The sequence below is a fragment of the Drosophila mojavensis genome, unplaced genomic scaffold (genome assembly GCF_018153725.1).
Source record: "Drosophila mojavensis isolate 15081-1352.22 unplaced genomic scaffold, ASM1815372v1 contig_36, whole genome shotgun sequence".
In the NCBI taxonomy this organism is placed as follows: Eukaryota; Metazoa; Arthropoda; class Insecta; order Diptera; family Drosophilidae; genus Drosophila; species Drosophila mojavensis.
This window is the reverse complement of record NW_025318858.1, coordinates 1,363,488-1,389,048: the sequence shown is the minus strand read 5'-3', so window position 1 is coordinate 1,389,048 and position 25,561 is coordinate 1,363,488. Positions and strand designations below refer to the sequence as shown.

The 25,561-nt window shown below is 37.5% G+C and overlaps 1 protein-coding gene and 3 non-coding genes across 5 annotated transcripts in view; 3 read left to right on the top strand and 1 right to left on the bottom strand.

The window, feature by feature from the left end:
- The window catches only part of LOC6575696 (protein decapentaplegic), a 47,981-nt gene extending 34,673 nt beyond the window's left edge, over positions 1 to 13,308 (top strand). Inside the window, exons 1-3 of one of the 2 annotated variants that reach the window (XM_002001666.4) lie at positions 2,225 to 3,514; positions 7,091 to 7,981; positions 11,318 to 13,308. In XM_002001666.4, the coding sequence (XP_002001702.2) occupies positions 7,105 to 7,981; positions 11,318 to 12,204 (1,764 nt within the window). In that variant the 5' untranslated portion in view covers positions 2,225 to 3,514; positions 7,091 to 7,104 and the 3' untranslated portion in view covers positions 12,205 to 13,308. Of the gene's footprint in view, positions 1 to 2,224; positions 3,515 to 7,090; positions 7,982 to 11,317 lie in introns of those variants that run through there. The other variant, XM_015164762.3, reaches the window with a different exon arrangement.
- Positions 13,309 to 13,512: 204 nt separating this feature from the next.
- On the top strand, positions 13,513 to 13,605 carry Trnay-gua. Its single transcript has 2 exons — positions 13,513 to 13,549; positions 13,570 to 13,605. It is a non-coding gene; the product is annotated as a tRNA-Tyr (tRNA).
- A 403-nt stretch (positions 13,606 to 14,008) lies between these two features.
- On the bottom strand, positions 14,009 to 14,108 carry Trnay-gua. The gene is made up of 2 exons: positions 14,072 to 14,108; positions 14,009 to 14,044 (listed from the first exon to the last, which is right to left on the bottom strand). It is a non-coding gene; the product is annotated as a tRNA-Tyr (tRNA).
- A 3,965-nt stretch (positions 14,109 to 18,073) lies between these two features.
- Positions 18,074 to 18,170, top strand: Trnay-gua. The gene is made up of 2 exons: positions 18,074 to 18,110; positions 18,135 to 18,170. It is a non-coding gene; the product is annotated as a tRNA-Tyr (tRNA).
- The last annotated feature ends 7,391 nt before the right edge of the window (positions 18,171 to 25,561 follow it).

Here is a 25,561-nt window from a genome sequence, read left to right as displayed (position 1 = left end):
GTCGTTTTGGCTGGCTTGCAGCACCTGCTGGCCAACAACAACAACAATAACAACAACAACAACGACGACGATGGCAAACGAGGTCTGCTGCAACCTTTTGTGGCAGTCACTTTGGCTGCCTCGAGTCGCGGGTGTGTCAAGTCATCTCCACAAACAGCGGGCGAAAGGCAAAGCCAAAGCCGGAGGCAGAGGCGGAGGCAGAGGCAGAAGGGAAGGGCAAAAGGCAGTTGAAATGCATTTAACTGTTTGCATTTGTATTGGTAGCTAGTTCCATTCAGCTGTGTGAGTGGGAGCGAGATGGCCAGTGTCATTCCATTTCGGCCCTGCTGCTTTTACCTCTTGCCAACCAATAAAATTATACTAATTCTTGACTTTTTGATTTCATTTTGTGTTTGTTGTTAAGGATTTCGTTACCTAAGCACACACACACGCACACACACTCAAGTGTCTCTCTCTGCATGTGTGTGTGTGTGTGCACTAAAAAGTGTTCATGGCCTCTCGCTCGCACCTGGTGCCGTGTCGTATCGGCAACGATCACGATCTGGCATGGGCCCTCCCTGGCTGGCCCTGGCCCCAGGAATTCTGTGCGCCTCGCATTGCGAGACAGTTTGGTTTTATACTCGGCTCATTGCGCGCGTGCAACTCCCCGAGCGAAGAGTATTTCCAATTTCATTTCATTTCGATTAATTTTTTTGTTCTTTCGCTTATTACCTTGTTCGATGTTCACCTGTGCAACACGGCATTGGCTTGCGATACGCTTTGTTTATTGTTAAAGCTTCAAATTGACCGGCAAAGTAAGTAGAAAATAAAACAAACGCTTCAAAGTAAAATAGAAATAAATCATAAAATAAATATAAACTTCAATAATTCAAATAAAAAATTAAAAAAATAAATAAATAAAAAAAGCAAAATTCAGATTCAAATAGAAAATAATAAATAAATAATATAATAATATAAAAAAAATAAATAAATGAAAATCGAATCTAAAATATTTTCGTAATTTTTATTCCTTTATTGCACTAAAAAATATTTTTAATAAATTTTTCTGAAATGTAAAGTAAAAAAAAAAAACTTATTTTTAAATTTTAGAATAATAATAAAAAGATTTCGAAAAAATAAAATAAATAAATATAAATATATAAACAATTTTATGCTTTGTCGATTTTTTGCCACATTTTGGAAATATATAAAATAAATATTTCAATTTTTTTTTTAAACATAATACAATTATAAATAAAAAATAAATAAATAAAAAGAAACTATAAATATACAAAGATAAACCAACTAAATTATGAGAAATAATATAAAAATAAATACATACTAAATAACTATATTATATAATATATACTAAATATTTCGCAGTAATTTGGAATATTATATAATCATTAAATATTTAATTAAATTTATATCAAGCTGTGAAGCATTAAAAAAAAACTTTATTGCTCTTATTGTTTATATAGCTAAATAGTTTTAATGAATTATTTATGGTTTAAGCTATAAACAGAATTCATTTTAAACGCACTCAACTAAAGAAGAATATTTTATTTAAATTTAAACTTTATATATATTTTATTATCTTCAATACAAGCTTTTAGGTAAATATTTATTTTATTCTGTTTCCGCATAGTTGAAATCCTTAGCTTAAGTTTCTCAAAACATCGCAGAAATTCTTGAGGTGTCCATTTTCTTATAAGTCACCCTTCGAAAAAAGCTCAGACTCAAGCTCAAAGAGCTGAGCCCGCAATTGACTCAATTATTGTGAGAGTGCGCGAATGCGAGTGCGTGAGAGTGTGAACGTGAGTGTGAGTGAGAAGCTCTCTGCTTAGTTTTCAACTCAATTGACAAAAAAAAAAAAAAAGAATGAAAAGAAAAGAACTCGTTCGGCGCACGAAAGCAAAAACTGACGACGCGCTGGCTGCCAGTGGCAAAGGGAACTTCAGGCGAGATGGATGCGCGATCAAATAATGATCATTGGCAACAGCAACAGTAAAACTTGCAGAGAGCCAAAAAGCGCACAGCCGAAAGAGAGTAGCACAGAGAGCGAGCGAACTGCTGCGCGTGCGACCGTGTTTGTGAGTGTGAGCATGAGTGAGAGCATGAGTGAGCGCGCGGCGCGCTCGTTTTCACTCAGCGCGACGAGACGAGGCGAAGCGAAGCGAGTCGACTGAGAGCCGAAGAATGCATTCGGCTCGGCGCTCGTGTGCGCGTCTTACCTGTAACTCGAATCAGGTAGAGCCAGACAGTGAGGCGTTAGTCGTTCCACAGCGCTGATCGAGTCGAAAACAATATTGATACTTTGGTCCCGACGCCAAAAGCCGAAGAAAATGAAGCAGCAAAAAAACTGTGAACAAGAAATTGGCGTAAAAATTTGATCAAACAAAAGAAAATTACAATTTGCCGTGCGTGTGTGCGAGTGGGTGTGTGTGCCAGAGTGTGTGTTTGTGTGTGTGTCGGAATGTCCAAAGCATCAAAACAAAAGATACAGCTGCAGATAAAGATATAGCTATATATAAAGATAAAGCTAAAGTATCTCAAATGTGAAGTGCCACAGCAAAGTTTTCGTTTCTCACTTTGCGTAATTGTTTGTTTGTTATAATTTTGTATTATACTATTTTTGAAATATGTGCTTAACTGTGCCGTCAGCAGAAACTGCAACAACAACAACAACAACAGCAATGCGCTGTAAAGCCAACGCGCAAATTGAATGTAAAAAAGTTTGAAACAATTACAAAAGCAAACACAACAACAAGAAAGTGCCAATGCTTAAAGTATCTTATAGATACTTAGCTGCAGTGTCATGTGCTCTGGCAACAACAACGACAACGACAACAACAACAACAACAATAAACACACACAATCAGTGGATACAGCGGCTGCGCCTGCGCCTCGAATGCGGCAATAAAATTTTCAACAAGAATTTCATCTATTTCATCTACAATTATCGCAAGCGAAAAGCAGACAGCACAGACTGAGATTTTCAAAGAGACAAACAAACATACATACACACATACATACATACCTATATGTATCACACATGTATATTTATCAAAGATCTATCAAATATTGACGCAAGCGTGATTTATACATAAAAATTGTGTTGATTACCTTCGACTGCTGCAACGGTAGCCAAAGTGGAAGAAGCAGCAAATAAAACAGCTGTAAATTGTGCAAATATCCATAAAAGAGAGAAACCAAAGCAACTACAACAACAGCAACAGCAACAGCAACAATTGCAGCTGCGATAAGACGCGTTCTCATAAATCTATCAAGTGTCAAAAGCGGAACTGACTCGCAGGGGGATTGAGTGCCGAGGCAATCCATCAAAATACGCGGCTTACTTAAATTAATGCAGAGCTCAAGAAATCAAAGAAAAACTAAATAAATAAACATATATAACACCATATATATATATATGTTTATATGAATGCACATCGATTAACTATCGAGAAAGGGAAACACACTTCAAGCTAGATTTCGACTTATCCGAAAACATAGGAAACTTTATAAGACTGAGGTGAGTTTGACATTTGGTTCACACACGCAGCTCAGTGCAGCTAGTGCGCGCTCTCACTCCCTCTCGCCATCTCTCCATCTCACTCGCACACACGCCCTCGCTCTGTGTCTGCCCCGACGCTATTTGCCGTTAAGCTTAGGTCAAACTTCACTTAACTTTGCTAACTGTGAGAACTGCACACACACTCACACACACACATGTATATACCCTCTCTCTCTCACATTGATCCCCTGTGCCAATATGCACAATCGTTGTGCTACAATTTCATATGATACCAAAATATTCGGTTCGAGCTGCATTTGATATTGGAAAATAAGAAAAAAAAAGCAAAGAAAAAGAATTTGACTTTGGTTAGGGCAAATGTTTTACATAACTCTTACAGGTATTCGATTATTGAGGGCATTACACTCAGGCATACGAAAGAGTTAGTATTAATAAAATACCAAGTAAATTGCATATATAGAATTGATTGATGTATAGCTTGTTTTTGACTAGTAGAGTCTATCAAGAGTAGATCAAATTTAGCTCTTTTGAGATTCTTATGAGAAATTCAAATTCGAATTTTACCCATAAATCTCTCTCAATATATGTACCAATATTTAAACTTATGCTATTAAATATATATCTATATAGCAGGGATACTCTTACTATTAATTATATTTTAATTGAATGCATTGTATCACAAAGCGAAGTCTATATTTCTAAGCTTTAATTTCTTCATTAGGCTTTACAAATATATATACCGTTCACATACCATATAAAGATGATATATACGATTTAAATATATACTATTGATCAGTATCTAACTGTTCTGGACAATTATTAAGCTAGCATTATAATCAATTTCGTTAGTTGGTTAGTATAATAAATACTTTATGATATTCCGATTGCTTCTTTGATTTTTTTTAGCTTAATTCTTCATAATTAAATTAACTAGTGACTAGATTTATCAAAAGTACTATTACATAAAATATTTTTAATTGATAAACAGAAAATATTTAGCTGCTTATTTTCATAAATAACTAAAATAATTTTTCAATATATATATATGTATATTATAGTTTTTTATTAAATTTTGTTCTGGTACATTAATTATATATTTAGAAATATATTCGTATAAATACTTCTATTTTCTTTGTTTTACCGCTGCTGCAAGTCTGATACTATAGAGAGTTCATATGTGCATATACATACATACATATACATACGATATGTATATGCGCTAGAAAAAGCTATCGCAATTAAGCACGTTCTCTAAAGTTTTTTAAACTCATTCTACTAAGTAAATGCAATTATCAAAAAAAAAAAAAAAAAAAAAAAAAAAATTGACAACTATCAAAAACGTTTGTGTTTTTATTCTAGTTTTTTTTTTTTTAGTTGTATGTAATTGATATAAGTAATATAAAGTCAAACATGACACATGAAGGTTTATAAATATTTTTAAATATGTATATTTCCTTTTTATGTAGAAGTGTTTAAAGCTATATCTGAATTCTATGTCTCAGCTTCCACACGAATTCCCATATATTTTATGATTCCAAACATCCTTTCATATCAAATAATTTTACAACTTAGTGGAATTCCCTCGGCATATCGCCAGCTCGATCAAAATATTTTCACGCTGGCGACTCTCATAATATATCATAATCGTAATAGACGCCCAAACGGGATTCTGGGAAATTGGCCGACAACAAAGTGCCGTAGTGTCCCGAGTGCGTGTCGGCAAATGCCCACAAAGGACACGTCGAATGTCCTTTGGCACATAAATTATCGGCCCAAAGACATAATATGAATTGTATTTGGCTCTGGCCTCATTGTAACTGTTTCTGTTTGTATCTATGTATCTTTGTATCTTTGTATCTTTGAGTGCATATTGTGCTGACTCGCTGAGTGTGTGTGAGTGTGACACAGTTATGGTCTACTATATGTGGTCTACCATATCATCTATTGCCCAACCGGAAAACATTAAACAAAATTTGTCAGTTGGCAAAAATGATTGAAAACTAAAAAAAAAAGTGGTAAAAAATTATATAAACTTGATGAAATTTGAGTCGAATGCTTAGCCGAGTTATTTCATTTTCGCTTTTTGCGCTCTTGAATGACAGCTGGGAAAAGCCCAGCCCAGCATTGCGCTCAATAGCGGAAAACCCCCGGAAATGCCAGCAGGTATGCGACTGCTGCTCCGACTCCTCCATCTCCCTTCCTCCTCTCGCCCAGCTCATCTCACTCCTTTTCTCAGTTGTTCTGGGAAGATATTAAAAACTGAGAGACTAGAGAAAACAAATTATGAAAATTTCATAATGCATTTCGATAAGTCAAACGTCTAATGCATAATTATGAAAATTTTCATTCAGCCCCGGGCGCCCTTTTCTCTCTTATCGAAGATCTTCGACGAGGTACAAAATAAAAGACACCCCCCAGCGTGTGCCAACTAATTCGAATCGAAATGTTCTTCTTCTTCTTCTACGATATATACATATATATTTTTTGTTTTTTGAAAATTCCTTTGCCGCCTCGTTTTAGATAAGATTTTAATCTTTATGTGAAAAACAACATGTAATTTGTTGTTCGTGTGCGCATATATGTGTGTGTGTGAGTGTGTCTGTGTGAGGGGCACGTAGACCTGCTTAAGGTGCGCCTAGGCAGGCTACGGGACTCATCTTTGAGATAGAAATCTGAACAAATTTATAGCCCATAAGAAGAAACTAGAAATCTATATAGAAAATACTTTTAATAAATAATTTTCATAAATTTTCCCCAAGAACTCAGATAGTGACAATGTTGGAAATTATCCGATTGAACTCGATTGAAATGCCGCCCTGTGTATAAATCAAAAAAGGGCCGATAAGTTCGTCTTACATGAAATATTGAAAAATGACGAAAAATTATGACGGCCCCGTTGGCTTCTCTAATTTCTACGCCAAACACCCCACTCTCGAACAGGTGTGTGTGTGTGTGCGTGTATGTGTATGTATGTTTGATTTGTATTGAATTTCTAAGCGTAGACACAAATCGCTGCTGCATAGCTGAGATCGTGTGTCAGCCCGAAAAGGTGCAATGTCCGCCGCGATTGCAACACCACACAGAAAACACTCAAAACTGAGTGGTTCGCTCTCTTTCTCATTTACTCACACTCTCGCTCTGTGTGTGTGTGTGTGCGTCAGCCAATGAGCCACAGCTCACTTTGTTCGCATTGTTGCCGGCAGGACGCATGCACGCACCTTTCGCTGGTCATAAAAGTGCGCTTAAGGAAGCTGCTACCTGACCATCACGCACACACACTCACACACATACATCAAGCAGCAACAACAACGAAAGTCACTCAATGCCCGCTCTCACACTCAAAGCGGCGCCACGCTGCGCTCAGAGCGCGCAGCCGCAAACGCATTATGCGAGTGTGTGTGTGTGTGCGGTGCGCATGGTATAGTCATCTCGCTCTGGCGCAGGGCGCACGCGCTACACAAGTTGAGTGAGTTGAGTTCGAGTGGCTGGCGCTGCCGGCTGCGCTGCCGGCGTCGTTTTTAACCCTATCGACAAATGCTAAACGAAATTTCCTATGTTTTTGTATCGTTTCAGAGTTGCAAGCGACCATGCGCGCATGGCTTCTACTCCTCGCAGTGCTGGCGACTTTTCAAACGATCGTTCAAGTTGCTAGCACCGAGGATATATCGACCAGATTTATCGCAGCGATAGCGCCCACAACAACAACAACGACGACTAAGGCCATAATTAATACTAAAACAGCAACAGCAGCAACAGCAACAACAACAACAGCATTAGCTAAAGCATTTAATCCATTCAATGAGTTGCTACTCAATAATAACAACAACAACAACAAGAGTGATAGTGATATAAATATGAAACAGCAACAGCAAACAAGTGCCGTTGCATTAAAACAATATAACGAAGTGCATAAATCAAGAACAGACCAATTAGAATATTCCAAAAATTCCAAAAATAAGCATAAACAGCATAAGCATACTAAATCAACTAACAAAATGGCCAAAAACCAGCCAAAACAACAACAAACACACACAAAAACAACAACAACAACTACTACAACAACAACAACAGCAGCGCCGCACATACAAGTGTTTGGCCCCGCCCCCGCATCAGTTGACGCCGCCCCATTCGAGAGCACGGACAGCGTACTGGGGGAGTTCGAAGTGCCGGGCATCGCGGACGCAATCATCGCCGAGGACGAGCCAGCCACCTACAGCAGCAAGGAGATCATCAAGGACAAGGTGAAGCCGGATCCATCCACTCTAGTCGAAATCGAGAACAGCCTGCTCTCGCTGTTCAACATGAAGCGGCCGCCGAAGATCGACAGATCCAAAATCATCATACCGGAGGCCATGAAGAATCTCTACGCCCAGATCATGGGACACGAAATCGATTCCGTGAATATACCCAAGCCGGGACTCCTGACCAAATCAGCGAACACTGTCCGAAGTTTTACACATAAAGGTGAGTGCATGAAACTTGATTCAGCTATAGATTATCCATATGAATGCTCTATATAATATATACACCAATTACCATATATAACTTGAGTGGGAGAGAGAGAGAGAGAGGCAGTGTAGAAAGAGCTTTGGCTAGGCTTAGCTAATCTGCATATTCTATATGCAATAGTTCACCTGATAGTTAGAACTGCATCTAGAGCTAGTTGAGGCATCTCGTATTTGATATATTCACAAAAATGTTAGTTAATTTCCAGTTTCATCGTAATGTTCCCGCATAAACCATTTTGATGGAATAGTATGAATTTTAAACTCGAATTTTTTAACTTTTTGCCTAAATACCTTTTAACAAAATATATTATATTATATTATATTATACATTAAACAAACTTTCATTGGATTAAAAAAAAAAAATCTAAAAAATAAAGATTCCTTAAGATGCAAAATTCTGGATAAAACATTAATAATAAATATATACAGTAGAATATAAAAAGTATATGAATTAGTAAATAAATTAAATTCCTTTTATTTTATTTCATTAAACGATTTCTAATGGAATATTTTTAAATATTCAATTAATCAATTAATATTTTTTACTATAAATTTATGTTTGAATAACATTTAATTTTATTTAAATGTTTATTAAACAATATTAATTGATTATAACAAATATTATTTATTGTTTTTTTTTATATATATATAAAATAAATAAAATTTATTAATATTCAATATTATTTTGAAAATAATGTTAATACTTTCTTAATTTATATATATTTTTCTGAAAACAATATAAATAAAATATAAAGTCTATATAACAAATATTGAGATAGCTTATGTTTTCCAGCAACATTAAATGCTAGGTTTATTAATTATTAAATTTTATCAAAACTTGAAGATGAAATCTTTTTAAAATTATGAAATGTAAAATAAATTTATTTATGCTATTTTGAGAACTGATAACAGACTAAATTAAAGTCTTCTAGTCTTAACAGATATTTGGGTAGTGAAAAATTACTCAGGAGGTGGAAGAGGAGGATGAACTACAAACTTTATGTTTCTAGAAGTAAAACTTTCTTAAAACTTGATTATAATATATATAGACAAATAGAGTAACTTAAAAGTCTAACTTGTAGTAAGAATTCAAGATTTCCGTATGAATTATATATTTCCGTAAGAATTATATATTATATAGTATAGGATAAATCCCAAAGAACTTCTTATGACCTAGACATTAGCATACGTATCTTTTCAATATTGTAAAGAAAGTAAAAAGTTCTGCAGCTAAATATAATTAGGATATTGCGTGCACTATGGCCCTAGTGCCACCTATTTGCACCTGCCCGCCGTGTGGCAGTGGCAGTTGGCTCGCACTGGCGGCCGCAGTTAAAATCTGAATTTGAGCAACGCGTACTTTCCGCTAGTGAAACGCGAATGAAGCGACGGCCAGGATTTTCCCTCGAAATTGTAGTTCATCTAAGCGATTTGCATACCTGCCCCGAGCCGACAGAGCCACCTTTACAGGTATCTGCGCATACGTTTCATCATTCACGCAAGCGTTGAGAAATCACGCGGAAATTCCGCAGCTTCAAATGAAAGGACAACAGAACGGCGCACAGGTAACGCTAGCGCGCTCTCTATCTCTCTCGCTCTCGCTCTCGCACCCTCCCTTTCGCACGCGCAGTGTCCTGGATTACCTGCGCTGTTGGCCGCAAACTCTTAACCCAAATGTGACCTTGAAATTTTTCTAGAGAATTACACCCGGAACGTTTAGCGCATGCGCCAAATGGCTTTTATATTGTGTTTGTAAAAATAACAATTATTATTAAAGCGTATTTCGCATTATTTTCCACAGGATTAGAGGGGATGAACAATAAAGCAGTTAGGCCAGATAGCACAGAGAGGGAGAGAGAGAGAGAGAGTGTGTGTGTGTGTGTAAGAGAGGCACACACACACACACATCTATATATATATAATAGATCAGGTAGCACTGCCAAGTGTTTAAAGCCAAGTGTCTAAGCCGTGCTCGAGTCTCGAGTTTTGGTCCTTGCTCAACGCTCGCCGCTCGCCGCTCGTCGCTCGTCCTGCGGCTCACAGCGTTTACGACTCCTTTTCGTTCGCCTCCTTTTGTTTCGTGGTACTTGAGATAGTTTTGTTCCCCGGCTTCTTCCACCTACGTCGCATCACGATTCAAATTAAGATTTGCGCCTTGCACCTTGCACCTTGCACCTTGGCGGTGCGCAAGAGCCGCTGCGGCGCGCACTCGGTGGGTGGGTCAGGTCTTTTGCAGCAGGCGCCAGTCGTAAAAGTCGGCTGCGACAAAGGTAGGCGACAGACGACGAGCCAACGCGCACGGGAGGGAGCGAGAGAGGGAGAGATCGACAGAGAGTGTGAGCCCGAGAGGGAGGGAGAGCAGATCCTAAGCTAAATCGCCCTGCCGTGCCATGGGAATGTGCCATTTTTTGTAGCCCACATTTGCTTAGTATTTATTGCAGTATATATGGTATATACTTTTGGTGTATTTATATTTATAACTGCATATTTAATATACTTTTATTTTTATAATATTCATATATTCATCAAGAGCTTCTTTCAACTGCTTTCTGTTATACTTATTCCGCAATACAAGATTAAAGACATATAGAAATATTTTCCTGTTTCTAAAACTGGTTTTTATGATTTCTCTGAGTAGGGCAAATTCTAAACTCAGATTATATTATCATATACATCACACATATTTTCATATATGTATCGCATATCTATCAAGTATAAATATCGTCATAATATATTCATATATCTCTCAATTTTTAATAGTTCCTCTTCTTCTTTCTTCTAAACAAAAATACTTTTCATATATTCCAATTTAATTTGTTTTCATATCTTGTTTTATTCCTTCTTTTCGATTTTCGTTTCATTCTTGTACTTTTCTATATATCTAAAGATTTTTCTGATTTATTACTGAAGTATGCTTCACGTACTTTTCTAAAACTCTTCCTCTTAGCTACATAAATAATTCCTGTATTAGATATATGCAAATATATTATAATACTATATATATAATAATATTCTATTCCAAATATTTCCAAGTGATTTGTTATCTTACATAGTGTTCTATGAAATGTAGATCTACCCTTTTCTTCTTTAAAATTGAGTTTCTAAGCTCTTCTAGCTTTTTCTGTTCTTTTCTTTACTATATCGAACTTCCATTCTATTCTTACTTCAATTCTAATAAATTTTCATGACATTTTATCTTGTATATTATATTATTTATATGTCTTAATTTATACCTATATCTATTAACTGCAATTTGCTAATGTTCCATCATCTCGTTCTTCCCTATTTGCAGATAGTAAAATCGACGATAGATTTCCACATCATCATCGGTTTCGGCTGCACTTCGATGTGAAGAGCATTCCCGCCGAGGAGAAGCTGAAGGCCGCCGAGCTGCAGCTGCAGCGATCAGCGCTGAGCGTTAGCCAGGCGGTGAACCGGACGCGCTACCAGGTGCTCGTCTACGACATAACGCGGGTGGGCGTGCGGGGCCACCGGGAGCCGAGCTACTTGCTGTTGGACACGAAGACCGTGCGCCTGAACAGCACAGAGACGGTGAGTCTCGATGTCCAACCGGCCGTTGATCGGTGGCTGGCAACACCTCAGAAGAACTTCGGGCTGCTGGTGGAGGTGCGCACGATGCGCTCCCTGAAGCCGGCGCCGCACCACCACGTGCGCCTACGCCGCAGTGCGGACGAGGCGCACGAGGAGTGGCAGCACAAGCAGCCGCTGCTCTTCACCTACACGGACGACGGGCGGCACAAGTCGCGCTCGATCCGGGACGTGGGCGCGCGGGAGGGCGGCGGCGGCAACGGCGGCGGCCGCAACCGGCGCCACCAGCGGCGCTCGCGCCGCAAGAACCACGAGGAGACCTGCAGACGGCATTCGCTCTACGTGGACTTCCAGGACGTGGGCTGGAGCGACTGGATAGTCGCGCCGCCCGGCTACGATGCGTACTACTGCCATGGCAAGTGTCCGTTTCCGCTGGCCGACCACCTGAACTCCACAAACCACGCGGTCGTCCAGACCTTAGTCAATAATATCAATCCAGGGAAGGTACCAAAGGCGTGCTGCGTGCCCACGCAGCTGGAGGGCATCTCGATGCTCTATCTCAATGACCAAAGGACAGTTGTGCTCAAGAACTATCAGGATATGACAGTTGTGGGCTGTGGCTGTCGATAAGCCGCAGAGCAGCACAAACTGAAAGCAGAAGCAGCGAGTGAGAGAGAGAGAGAGAGAGAGAGAAAGTGAGTGAGCAAGTGAGAGAGAGAGAGAGAGCATCAAATGCTGTTTGGTTCCAAGCCGTCAATGCTTTAAACACAACGCAAACAAAATGGACTGAATATTTGAATTTTAAGTGTAAATCGTAGACTTTAATTGTATGTAGAGCGAAATGCAGCCACCACAAGCGACCGACCAGCCCCAGCCTCCTGGCCTACCAGGACTCCAGGCTCTCAAGGGTCCGCCGCCGCCGTCTCTGTCACTTTCCACAGCCAGGCTTTGGAAATGTTGCACAGAGCCAAACGCCGAGACGCAAGCAGCAACTGTAAATAGCCGCCCCCACCATGCCCCCACGCCCCCACGCCCCACGCCATCACGCCCCAACCCCCCAGCAGTCAACAAACAAAATGCCATAGACCGCACTCTGAGATACTTTTGTATCTCGCTGAATTGAACAAATTGTATAGAAAAGCTAATGCTAAGCTATGTAAAAATCGAATCAGGCTAACGAGAATGTCCTGCAAAGAGTAGAAAACTTGAAATTATTATAAATATATATATATATTTATATATATAGTTATATAGATTTACCTTGCAGAGGTATTCAAGTTCGTTCCCCAAAACTAAGAGTAAAATGTATCATAAATCAAAGCTAAAACTTATTAACTAAATGAAAGGTTAAAACTAAAGTTAAACTACAACTAAAAACTAAATTAAATATAAACAAAAACAAAAATTGAAAGAAGAAAAAAAAACAACAACAAAACTATCGTTTATTGTTATGCGTTTTAAGCTAAACTCGAATATAATAATCGTATGTTAAATATACATAAATTAATCTAGCATTTAATTTATTACATTTAAGCAGCATGTTGGAAAAAATTAGTAAAAAGTAAAAAAAAAAAAAAAAAGAAACAAAAACAGAAGAAAAGAAAGTACTCGAAAAGCAAATGTCGAAACGTAACTGCGCCTGGCATAGAGGAGCGCGCCATTTTATTTTGTAATTTTCTTATAAATTTTTATTATTTTATTTATTTAAAAACAATGCTGATGATGATGATGAAGATGGTGATCATGATGAAGAAAGTTGAAAAAATATAAATGAAAAAATCGTATTAAAAAAACATATAAAAACAATTTAAACGCTCTGCCTTTTTATTTACTATAAATAGATTTTTTTCGAATTGCTGTTCAGCGTTGTCGAAAAATTTTCGTAGCGCGTCGAGGTGAGTAGCTTAACAATAGCCGAAAATCCCCCCTCGCTATGTACCTTCGATAGCTCAGTTGGTAGAGCGGTGGACTGTAGACGGTCAAATACGAGTAGATATCCATAGGTCGCTGGTTCAAATCCGGCTCGAAGGATTTCAATTTTTTTATTTTTTTATTTTTAAATTTTTATTTATTCTATTTTATCTTAAATTTGGTTGCGTATTTCGAAAATTTCGTATATATCCACAGAAAACTTGAAAATGATTTATAAATATTACTTTACTTTTTCAATTAAATTTAATAGTAAAATTTGAATACACATATAATTAAATTATTTATATTAAACATGAATAGAAAATAGAATATATATTTATATATCTTAAGGTAAGCTGTAAAAAAATGATTTCAAAATCACCTGTAATAATTCTATATATCTGTTAGCTATGTGTATTTAGTTACATCTGTTTTTCTCATTAATCTACAATTTAATTAATTATAATCTTATCATACTTTAATTCCATTTTCTCTTTTTATTAAAAAAAAAATATTACCATGATCCTTCGAGCCGGATTTGAACCAGCGACCTATGGATATCTACACAACACTTGTGTTTCACTGTCTACAGTCCACCGCTCTACCAACTGAGCTATCGAAGGTCTATATATGGTGCCGCCCCAATTCGGTTTAAAAATAGCTTTCGAAGACAATTTTGAAGACGAATCAGAGCAAGACAACAACAATTTCGATCACATTAAACAAAAGTGAATGCAAATGCTTATCGCAGCATAAAAGCTAAGCGCTGCCCGCTGCCCGCTGCCCGCTTATCCGCTTAACGGAGCAGCGGGCATTACGTGTGCTGTCGATAAGATGATAGCGAGTGCACGCGAACTTAAGTGCTCGCAGGCATTCCAGATAAACGCAATAAAAACAAACTATTGTGAATGTACAAAAATCACCCAATGTTCGCACTGATATTCGGATTCGGATGAAAAACGCAACGCGTGGCGCTTAATCGCGAACAGTTGCCAAGAAGCATGTTCGCTTCCCTGCGGAAAACTAAAGAGTCGAGCATAATAGATAGCAATTTACTAATGTCTATTTTAGTATGGTACAATCAAGAATAAATATTAGTAATATATTTATTTGATAACATAAATATTTGTTTAAGTATTATATATATGTATATATATATATATATTTATTTTGATTTTCTTAATACAATATTTGAAAAGTTTTCTAATTTGTTAAAAAATTAAATAACACAAAATTTCTAGAAATATTTGTATATAGGAAAAAAGGAAAGTATCCAGGATACAATAAATGTTTGAAGTTCATTTAAATAGTTTTTCATTTAATATAGTTTTAATATATATCATAAAGTAATATTTTGGACCAAACTAAATTTTGTAACAAAAATTAATTTTTCCTTTTTTCTTTAATACATTCCGTTTAATATTAAATGTATATTAGTATATTAATTACAATTTAATTATTTTTGATATATAAAAACAAATAATAACAACATAAATAAAATTGTTTTTAAATAATATTAAATATTATTATATATTAAATTTACATGTTTACTTTCTCATTTTCAATTTCTGAACTTGGAATTCTATATTTAGTATCCATAAGCTAATTATAGATCACACGCATGGTTCACATGCAAAGTGCAGTTGGTTAAGCTCAAAGCTCGCCTCGTAAACAATGAAAGCTCTCAATTGAAAAACGCACCAATACAAACGCAGTCACCAATACACAAAGAGGCATCAAGGCAAATGGCGCGAATCAATCAGCTGGCGATCTAAATATGATGCAACATTTGTTATAGAGAAGAACGCGATTATTATTATATGTTTGTACTCGATTATTTATATGCACAGACATATATGGCAAGCTGATAAGGAGGATTGTGCCAGACAAGTAAATTGAGGTTTTTGTCACATATATGTATGTATAGAAAGGAAAACGACTTGAGGCTATTTATAGAATATCTCAGAACAACAAGTACAAATGTCTATGTCGGGTGTTAACAGCTGTATATTACTTGTTCACGGTATCAATGAAGCTATTGTAAGTGCATTCCCGTTTCGATATACCTCAAGGATATGTATAGCTCATTGGTCTTGCTGTGGAAAGTAGGGGCTAGACGAATTCCTCCAGCAATTTAACGATTTTAAGTCAGTCTCGATTTCCTACGACCCAGTAGAATACCAATATAAAGTAAAGTTATAATTATTCTGTTCTACCTCTAAAACCACGCCCTTTAGGGGTATTTACTCATCTCTACTTAACTTGCCAGTCGGACGAAGGTACAGCTGAAGGGTTGGATAGTCGGAAGGACGGACAGACGGACATATAGACATGTATCAAGATGAACCACGCACGAAGCTAATATACTTTTCTCTTTTTATAAACGAGCATCAAGATTCTGACTAGAGACGAGCCAAGACAAGTTTCGAATCCGTGTGAGTCATGATTGGATTTTATTTATTTACTGCGTCTGCTCTTCTTCTTCTTCTTCTGCTGCTTCTTCGTTTTTATCAAGGTTCGGTAAATTAATTTATCCCGGTTCCGTAGTGCACTACAAAGTCAATTTTCGGCTCAATTAAATGACTCATCCGAGCGGCTAAAAAGATGCTGCAAACAGAGCAAGGGGCGCAGCAGTCGGAATTTCAGATTAGTTGCTAAATAAAATAAAACTAAGTACAAAATGTTGTCAAAAATTGAGAGAGCAGAAGGAAAAGGTGTTTGAAAATTTCCCGGAACTTGGCAATTTTTTCTTTGTAGATTTTGACCAAGCGATAAGACGCCCACATACCAAAAACGACGAAGAAGAAAAACTAAAGATTCATTCAATCATCGCAGGAAATTGATACCAACATCAAGAGAGCTAAACCGAAAGGAAAACTAGAGAAACTCTTTAGATCGTTCCATCGTGATAAGCCGAGGGCAAAACTATTTGAGTCATTCTTAAAAAAATTATGAACATAACTAGTTACCTGACCGAAATTATGCTCTCCTCCGGCGATGCGCTGGACGCGCCCCCCGCCGGGCACGCTCGCCCTCGGCCTGAAAGGGCCAATCATTTTCTTATCTAACAAGACAGTTTGGGCAATCGATCCAATATGTTGTATATATATATATATATACATATATGTATATGTATGTATATACGTACATATATACATACATATGTATATAGAATTTCCTTCATTTTTAGCTCTCATACCTTGCTCAATGGATCACACAAATTGCCGCAAGGCGCTTAGCTGTACCTCTTCCTTATATATTTATGTGTGTGTGTGTGTGTGCGTGTTTTTGTCAGTAATTAACCGTAAGCTGTCAGTTTTTTCGCTCTGCTAGCCATACTTCTATATACAATATATATTGTATACATATATAGATTAACTGATATTTCCACAAATGCATGCTTAGTTACTTGATACCCTGTATTTACTTATGGTAGGAAGATCCGATTTGCTGTAAATTATATATCCGAGTGTAGTCACTCATATACAGGGTGTCTTTATCTCGAGCTACAAAATAAATATTAACATCTATATAGAGGGTATATTCTGGTCTCTATCAAATATCAATATATTAAGTGATTTTCAATTACCATTAATCTGACGAATATTATAGACCAACAGTATGTATTAATATAGATATATTATACATAATAATATAAAAGTTTACTCCACTTAGTAACGTTATATAGAGTATGATAGCTATATTGACCAAAAACATATATTCATATTGTAGTTCCCTGTCTTTGTGCACTCTCATACAGGGTATCTGGCGGTCAGTCACATTCACACACAGCTCACGCCTACTTGTTCTTTGTTTTATGACTTGCTGCCTTCTCTTTTTGTGTTTTTGGCATCCTAATTGGTTTGTTAAGTATCCCGCTCCGTTCTGCTATCCTCTGCTGGGCCTGGGCCTCGTGTGTGAGCCGTCTCGCTTATCAGCAAACACTTTGCGAGGCGCCGCCGCTGCCGTTGCTGTTGCCGTTGCCGCTGTTGCCGCTGTCGCTGCGGTAGTTTGTTCTAGGCCAGGCCAAGAAGCCAAGTGCGTGCCCACCTGCCTCTTGCTTGCTGATAAGGCACAGCTCTAAAGATTTAGTTTCTTGTTGCTTTGGGCGCGTGTTTGCTGCATGATTCACTTTTTGGCTTGGCCACAGGCGAAGTCCCGGGCTCAGCCTGCCGCAGAGGCGGATGAGTCATGGACAGCGTTTTTCTAGGTGGCCCCGTTAATTGTTGCCGTGATAGCAATGCAGCGCCCCTCTTTGTTTACACGTCTAAGCGCCGTTGTTTGATCCACCGAAATAACAGACGAAAATCCAATTCGAAAACAACAACAGCAGCAGCAGCAGCAGCAGCAACAACAATAACATCGCTACGTTCATTGCTTGCGCAGCAAAGCTCTTATCTCTCGCTCGCACACTCACACGCTTGGCACAGCTTTCGCTCAAGAGCGCACGCACACATACAAGCATACACTGACTGGCAAACGTTTTGATTTATTCAACGTTCGCTCGCTTGCTCACTCGCTCGCTCGCTGATAAACACCATTCGCGTCGTTTGCTCATTTATGCGTTTTGGCGCACGTTGCTCATCGACCTTCGATAGCTCAGTTGGTAGAGCGGTGGACTGTAGAGTGAAAATACTGAAAGTGTAGACATCCATAGGTCGCTGGTTCAAATCCGGCTCGAAGGATCTTGTAAAATTTTTTTCTTTTATTTATTTTTAAAAATTGTAATTAATAAAATGAGTAATATAAATATAGGAAAAAATATATTTTATGCGTATTTACATAAGAAATTAGGTTTATTATTTTTCTTTTTCTATATATTTTTAGTGCATTAAATGAGTAGTGCATTAATTGAAATTCTAGTTTGCTCGAGACTGAAATATATGTACATATATATATATATATATATATATATACAGATCTCTGATATAGCATTATTTAATAATAATTGAGCTTGCACAAGTGAATTCGTTTCTGATTAATTTATTCGCATTTAACATTGATCGCTTTAAAGTTGAATTTATTTTATATGGGCTACCCAGAGAAAGGCAACAATTGTATGCAGCCCAATTTGCATGGCCAGACGCAGTGCCGCTTCGTCGCTGGGACTCATCGTCTCCCCAAGGGGCAACCGGCAGACGTGCAACAAAGCCAACCAGAAAATGTCTGTCAAAAGTTGTTGCAGACGTCCTGCCGCTGTTTCGGCTGATGTTTTTGCTGACTGGTGGCTGCTTCTGCTTCTGCTGCAGCTTCTGCTTCTGCTTGTGCTCCCAAACAGATGCTATCAATACATCATTTGCCTTTGTGCTGCTGTCACAAATTCATTCACCTGTTCTCGGGCAGCGGCTGAAAATGAAGCCGCAAACCTGGCCGCCACACAATTATACTGCGTTGATCTCCAATTAGGCTGTCGAAACTCCATTTACACTGCAACGGGCGTCCCATAAAATATGAGACTTGGCCTTTCATACTCATACACACACACATACACAAAAAGCAGAAGAAAAAGGGAATAATAATAATAATAATATATGAAAAAAAAATACTCTTGCTGTGCTGCGCGAGTTGCAAGTCATCAAGGCATCTCCAGGCAACATCATCATCATCGGCAGGTTAAGTAAATACAAATATGAATGAATTGCTGCGCATCTGACTGCGGATAGATGTGGATATGAATGTGAAGATCTGGATCTTGGCGAATCATTGTTGGAGTGGAGCACAGCTTGAGTGCAGGCGCTTCGCCTCTTCTGACTCTGCCCCCTCGCACAGCTGCAGCTTTTTGGCCTTTGTCTCGTTTCAACAACTGTTTTACGAAAAGCAATTCGTGTAATTTGCTGCTCCTCAATGGGACATGGGGCATGGAGCATGGGACATGTGGTAAGTGGTAAGTGGTATGTGGAAGCCCTAGGCATGCCTCGAGCTGCGCATTAATTAGTTCAGCACTCATCGTTAGACGCATTCTGCCAGCTAGCCACAGGCATTTCATTGGTATTTGCCAATCTAACGACGACCCACGCTCGACAGAACTTAATACCCACAACTCTCTTTCACTGAATTCTTGAAATTCCAGTGAGAAATGAGAAAGTTGTTGACTTAACTGCACACTCTACTATAATGCATCAATATATTAGTTTATATCGTATGATCAAAGTGAAAGAAGATTGTAAAAGCGAAAAGATTTGCATGGAAAATATGTGTGAAAAGCTTTTCGATTATGTTTGGATCTAAGTGAAGAAGCAATGACAATGACAATGACAATGACCATGACCATGACAATGACAATGACAATTGGACTCCGAGTTAGAGTATCCATTAGATATGGAATTTTTATTAACAGCACGCACATTCAGTTAGATGCGAATGAGTGATGCTGCCGCCAGATTGTGGCATGAAGCAAAGCAAAAGTCGCGTCGCCTTGTCTGCAGCTGCGAGACTTGCGAGCTTTGCTTTCGCCAGAGACTGACTCTCAGCAGGCGCTGCTGTTGCAGTGGCTGCTGGAAAAAGATCTATAAAAAAGTAAATCTTATTAAAGCGTAACTAAATGCCTCGGATTAGTGTCTAACAGGCGGAGCGTGGCTGCCCCAACAGGTGCTGTGCAAATGCCACTTAAACAGGTAGCCTGACAGCTGGGCGGCGCAGCTAGCTGGGTGCTTGGCTAACCAGCTGGACCCCACAGGATCCGGCCAGGGTATTAGCATATAAGCTGCGCCACCTAATGAAGCAGCTGATGCTGCAGCCCGTTCGCTGCCTAAGTCTTTCTCGAACACGAAACGGAAGCAAGCTGCACTCAATGCAAATTCTTTTAATAAAATCAAAATCAGAATTCAAATCAAAATTCAAATGAAAACAAAAACACAAACAAAGCAATTAATCAGCATTTGCAGCGAAACTAAAGTCGATTCAGATCGTTTGCAATTGAGATTTGTCTATTTGTCGATAAATTGATAATCGCATTTAATGCTGATTGAAGGGCTCTCCTGGGGGGTTTTGTCTCTCATTTCCTGCAAATGGGGTCGCTGAATTTGTCGCGGTTAATCGCAATAGCTTAAAGATAAAGTACAACCTGATTAGAGCTCCCATGAATATTTATAGATACGATAAATATTTAAATATTTCTTTGTAACAGAATAAATAGAACTTATATTGGTTTATTGATCTAGTTTATTATATAACATATAGCTGTAGCTAAGAGTGCAAAACACTATTGATGCAGGGATTCGCAGAGATATCAATACAATAAGATTACAAATATTTGGAATATCTAAAGGTTCGTTTGGAGAAATTCATGTTCAACAAACTTTTGCTTTGTTGAATTAAATGATTAGAGGATCTTAAGTGATTAGAAGGGGTATTTTATAATATTTAGAAAATAAATATAATATATAATATAACCGACATATTATATGACATATTAGGAAATTAATAATTAGATTAATCAATATTATCTCTGAAATAAATTTAATTACCAATTATTTTCCAGGGTATTCTAATTCTAATATTCTAATTATGAATGTCACTTGGTTAGCAGTAGCCAAGAGCGTTGGCTACCCCTGAGTCTCACAATGCTGCAATTAATTAAACCAAAGACTGGAAATTGAATTTGAAAATTGAAAGTTGACACAGAGGTTGACTGGGCTGCGGCTGGACTTGGTGTTAGTTTGATTTATCATTTGCTAATTGAAAAATTATACTGCAAGTGCATTTGACAGCCAGTTAAGTCTCAAATGTTGTCATTTATTGTCGATGGAGGCGAGGTGGGCGGGGCAGGGAACGGGGGACTGGGGGTTGACTAATACGAGGCTGGATGGAAGGGTCGATGCGAAGTGGCTGACAGTGCCAATTTATTGAATGATCGAGCCCAAGTGCTTGGAGCTGCTTTGTAAATGATACAACTTTGGAATTTTTCCTAGGAATTTTGATTGAGTTGAATAAACAATTGACGTTCATTGATTTGCAGTTGTTGTTGTTGCTGTTGTTGCTGTTCGTATTTAATATGTAAACGAATTGTGTAAGTGGTTGGGCGCTAAAAATAGCTCAGGCGTATGCGAAATCGAACTGCGAATTGCGAGTGCGATTCTGTGCAGGCGATTCGCAAATAAAGCAATGCAAACACAAACGAAAGACTTAGGCAGCGAACTGGCCGCATAACAGCAACAGCAACAACAACAACAACAACAACAGCTACAGCAACGACTGCTCATTGTTCGGCCAGCGAAAATTTATAAGCTACCAGGCAAATCAATGCACATAAATAAACAAAATGTGACGTTGAGCGAAAGACAAGCACTTGAAGTATTTTAATTGTCTAAATGCCACCACTGATGATCGCCACCGATCCACCGATCTACCGATCCGCCGATCTACACATCTGCCCATCTACCGTTCCACAGATCTCCTTGGCTTGGCACACCCGATTGCCACAAGCTTTGACAAGCAGCAGCAACAACAACAACAACAACAACTGCAACGGCCGCCGCAGCAATAACAATTGCGTTTACACTGCACAACAAAGTTTAATAAGCATTTACCACTGTTAGCATGAATCCTTAAGAGCATTAACAGCTACTTAATTTAATATACTTATACAGTGAAAATCATCAACAGTCACTTAACATTGTATTCAATGTTATTAACATAGCTAATCAAGGTTATATATTTTAAATTTAATTATATGTAGAAATTAAAAATAAAATATTTAAAATTAAATTAAATTCCAATTTATTATTAATTCATTTAAATATATTTGCTAAAAATGAAATAAAATTCATATTTAATAATTTTTTAAAATTATTTGTGATCAATTGTAATATTACAGAAAATTAAAATTGAATTTGTTTGATATTAATATTACATCTTCAACTAATTCTTGTAAATATATTTTTATTTTTGACTATTTCTATTTTATAAGATGCTATTTTTTGATTTGTTTTCGTCATAATTATTAATTATATTTTATTTTATTTTGTTTTCTTTATTTATTTATTTTTTTTTATTTAGCATTTAACTATTTGTCTTTAATATTGTTAAATATGTAAATATGTATTGTTTCGCTTATACTTTATTAAATATCAAGAAAATTAGTAAATATTTAATAAAATTTAAAATCAATTTAATTATTTTTTTGAAACTAAATTTTACTATCTAAAATTGATTTATCGTTGATTTTTAATTTTTTATATAGGACTATTGGATTTTCAATATTTATATTTTAATTTTTGTGCTGATATATAATTATGTCAATCCCGATTCTTTTGTCGCACAGTGTTTGCAGCGAGTTTTGAGCGTTGTTCAGCACTGTTCGTTCAGCTTGGCTGCACAACTGAGAGGATCTGGGGGAGAGTTAAGAGCTGGTGTAGCTGGTGTTTAGCTGCAGCCGCTTGCGCCTACGACAATTTATGTGTTGGCTTGAAATTTCTCACAGAAAACAAAGGAAATTCCAATCGAACGAACGGAATGTTAAGGCGAGTAGCGCTGCGAGTCGCAGCTGAAGTCCTCCGACTTGAGTTTCGCTTAGTCGATTGGCCCGACGCCGACGACGCTGTAGCCGCTGCTGACATTTTGCATTTCGTGCAACGCATTCCTTGGGGCGCTGCTGGGCGCATGCGTACCACACACCAAGGCAGGAGTAGGCGAGCCAGCAATGGACAACCGACTCGAGCTCGAACTCGGACTCCGACTCGGACTCGCCTGTTGCCCAAGCATTGACACTGATGAGCCGCCGATGTTAGCCAGAGGCGCTCTCCCTCTCTCTCTCTCTCTCTCTCGCTCTGTCATTCTCTCTGTGTGTGTGCAGTCAAGGTGGTCACCCCAAATGCAACACGCAACAACTACAACAACACGAACTGCGGCGTGATTGTTATGGCTGCGTTGCCAGTTGGGAAGTTGGGAAGTTGGCAGTCACCTTGTTCCCCAGTTGCATTGTAAATTCGTAAAACAATAAAGAAATAAATTACTTTCGGCCGCAGTGCAAGTCGAAACATTCAACAACTCCAGCTTCAGCTTCAGCTCCAGCTCCAGCTCCAGCCTCAAGTCCAAGCTCAAGAACTCTTGTACTTGTGCTCGTGTGAGCCAAGAGGAACAGGCAAAAGCGGACAGACAAACGGACAGACAGTTGGCACAAAGAACACGACAAAGCGTTGAAATCGTCGTGCCTTTTGTCTGCCACGGCAAATGGCCAAAATGGCCGTTCTCGCTGGACCAGCCAACGCGGCAGCCACAACAGTCAACAGCAGCAGGAAGAAGCAGAAGAAGAAGAAGATCGGCAAGAAGCAGAGCTACAGTGAATACCCAACGTGTACCTCCTACAATTCTTTGCCTGCGCTACCCAAACATAATGTCTGACATGAACTTTGCGCGCTGCCTGAAATTGCAATTTTAATGCAATTCGTGAGCAACCGCAGCCGACTTCTCCAGCCAATCGTTCAAGTCCAAGTACAATTGGACCACCCCGACAGCAAATGCAACTGCAGAAACAGCCAAGACTTCGATTCAGACATCGACGGCGACGGCGACGGCGACTGCGACTGCGACTCGAATAGCCATAGGGGCTGCCAAGGCTGCTGCAAAACTGGGGCTGGCCAAGGAGAGTTACAAAAGAATAAAAATATATGCATAAATATATACATATATATGTGGACGTACATGCATATGTATATATGGATATAGATATCTGTATGAGTGCTACACCCGCGCAGCCGAGACTTGCTAAGAAAACTAGCCGAGTGGGCGGCTTGAAAAGTACTCGAATGAGTTCGTTTGGGCTAAAATGAAGATTGTTCTGAAACAGAAATATTAGTGCTACTTGTAAAGTTAGAAGAAGAAGATTAATATGGAGGATCATATATCGCTTGACTGCTAATAGATCCTTAGAGATTGACAGACTTTGACCTGAAGCTTATGATTTATAATCGAGATATTGTATTGTATTGTTATTATTAAATATTACTATGTTTATATGCAACATTAATAAACAACAACAATTATATAATTATAGTTTTTTCTAGGTTGAGGATAAAAAGTCTTAAAAATTTTTACCCTCCGCCCAAATTTATGTAAATTTATAATGTAGATACGCTTTAAACAACATTTTAAAATTTTAATTTACAATAGCTTTCAATTATATAAAAATTTTGTTTATTGTAGTATTTAATTTTTATTTATGTAATTATTAATAAATTTTTGTAATTATGTAATTAATTTAATTATATAAAAATGTTGTTTATTGTAGTATTTAATTTTTATTTATGTAATTTTTTTTTTTTAATTATTAATTTCTTGTTTATTTGATATGGTATTTTATAGAAAATTTGTCATGTTTCCTTTTTATGAGAATTTCAGAAATTTCATATACATATCCCACAATTTTCACGAATGACCTTATGCTTACGCATTTACAAGAAGAGACAAAATAAATTGGATCTAATAATAAGCAGCATAAAATTTTCATTGCTTTTAAGATGACAAATTTTTGTACACAGTTCTAAAATTTAATCATACAAAGAATGTAAATAAAATTTTCTTTTAACCTCAAATAGTTTTTCATTGTCTAAATTATGGTTAAACTGTTTGCATCATGACAAAAATATTTAAAAACAAATAGCTATAAAAATGAAAATATTATCTGAATTCCTTATCCACATTTCATTTTATATAAAATTTTGCCCATCTTCAGTTGCTATTATCTGCCATACCAAATAGTTGTTAAATATTTCCAGAAATCTTGTTATTCGCTTGTTAGCTTTGTATATTATCAGCAAATAAATTGTAATTACGCACTCGAAGCTTAAGTTCGTTTAAGACAATCTTTATAATTATTGATAAATCGCGGCAATTTAATAATAACCAAAATTAATAGACGAATGCAAGACAACAAGAGCTGCCTGTCCGTCTGTCTGCTGGCCTCATAATTGCCCCACACAGAGCGCGCTTTATCGCTGATCATCAACATTTTTATAGAAACTCAGATATAAGTATATATAAATATATAAATATAAATATGTGTGTGTATATAAAGACAATAGCTCTTCGATCGTACCTCGTGTACATCTTTTCAGTTTTTATTTATTTTTTTTTGTGC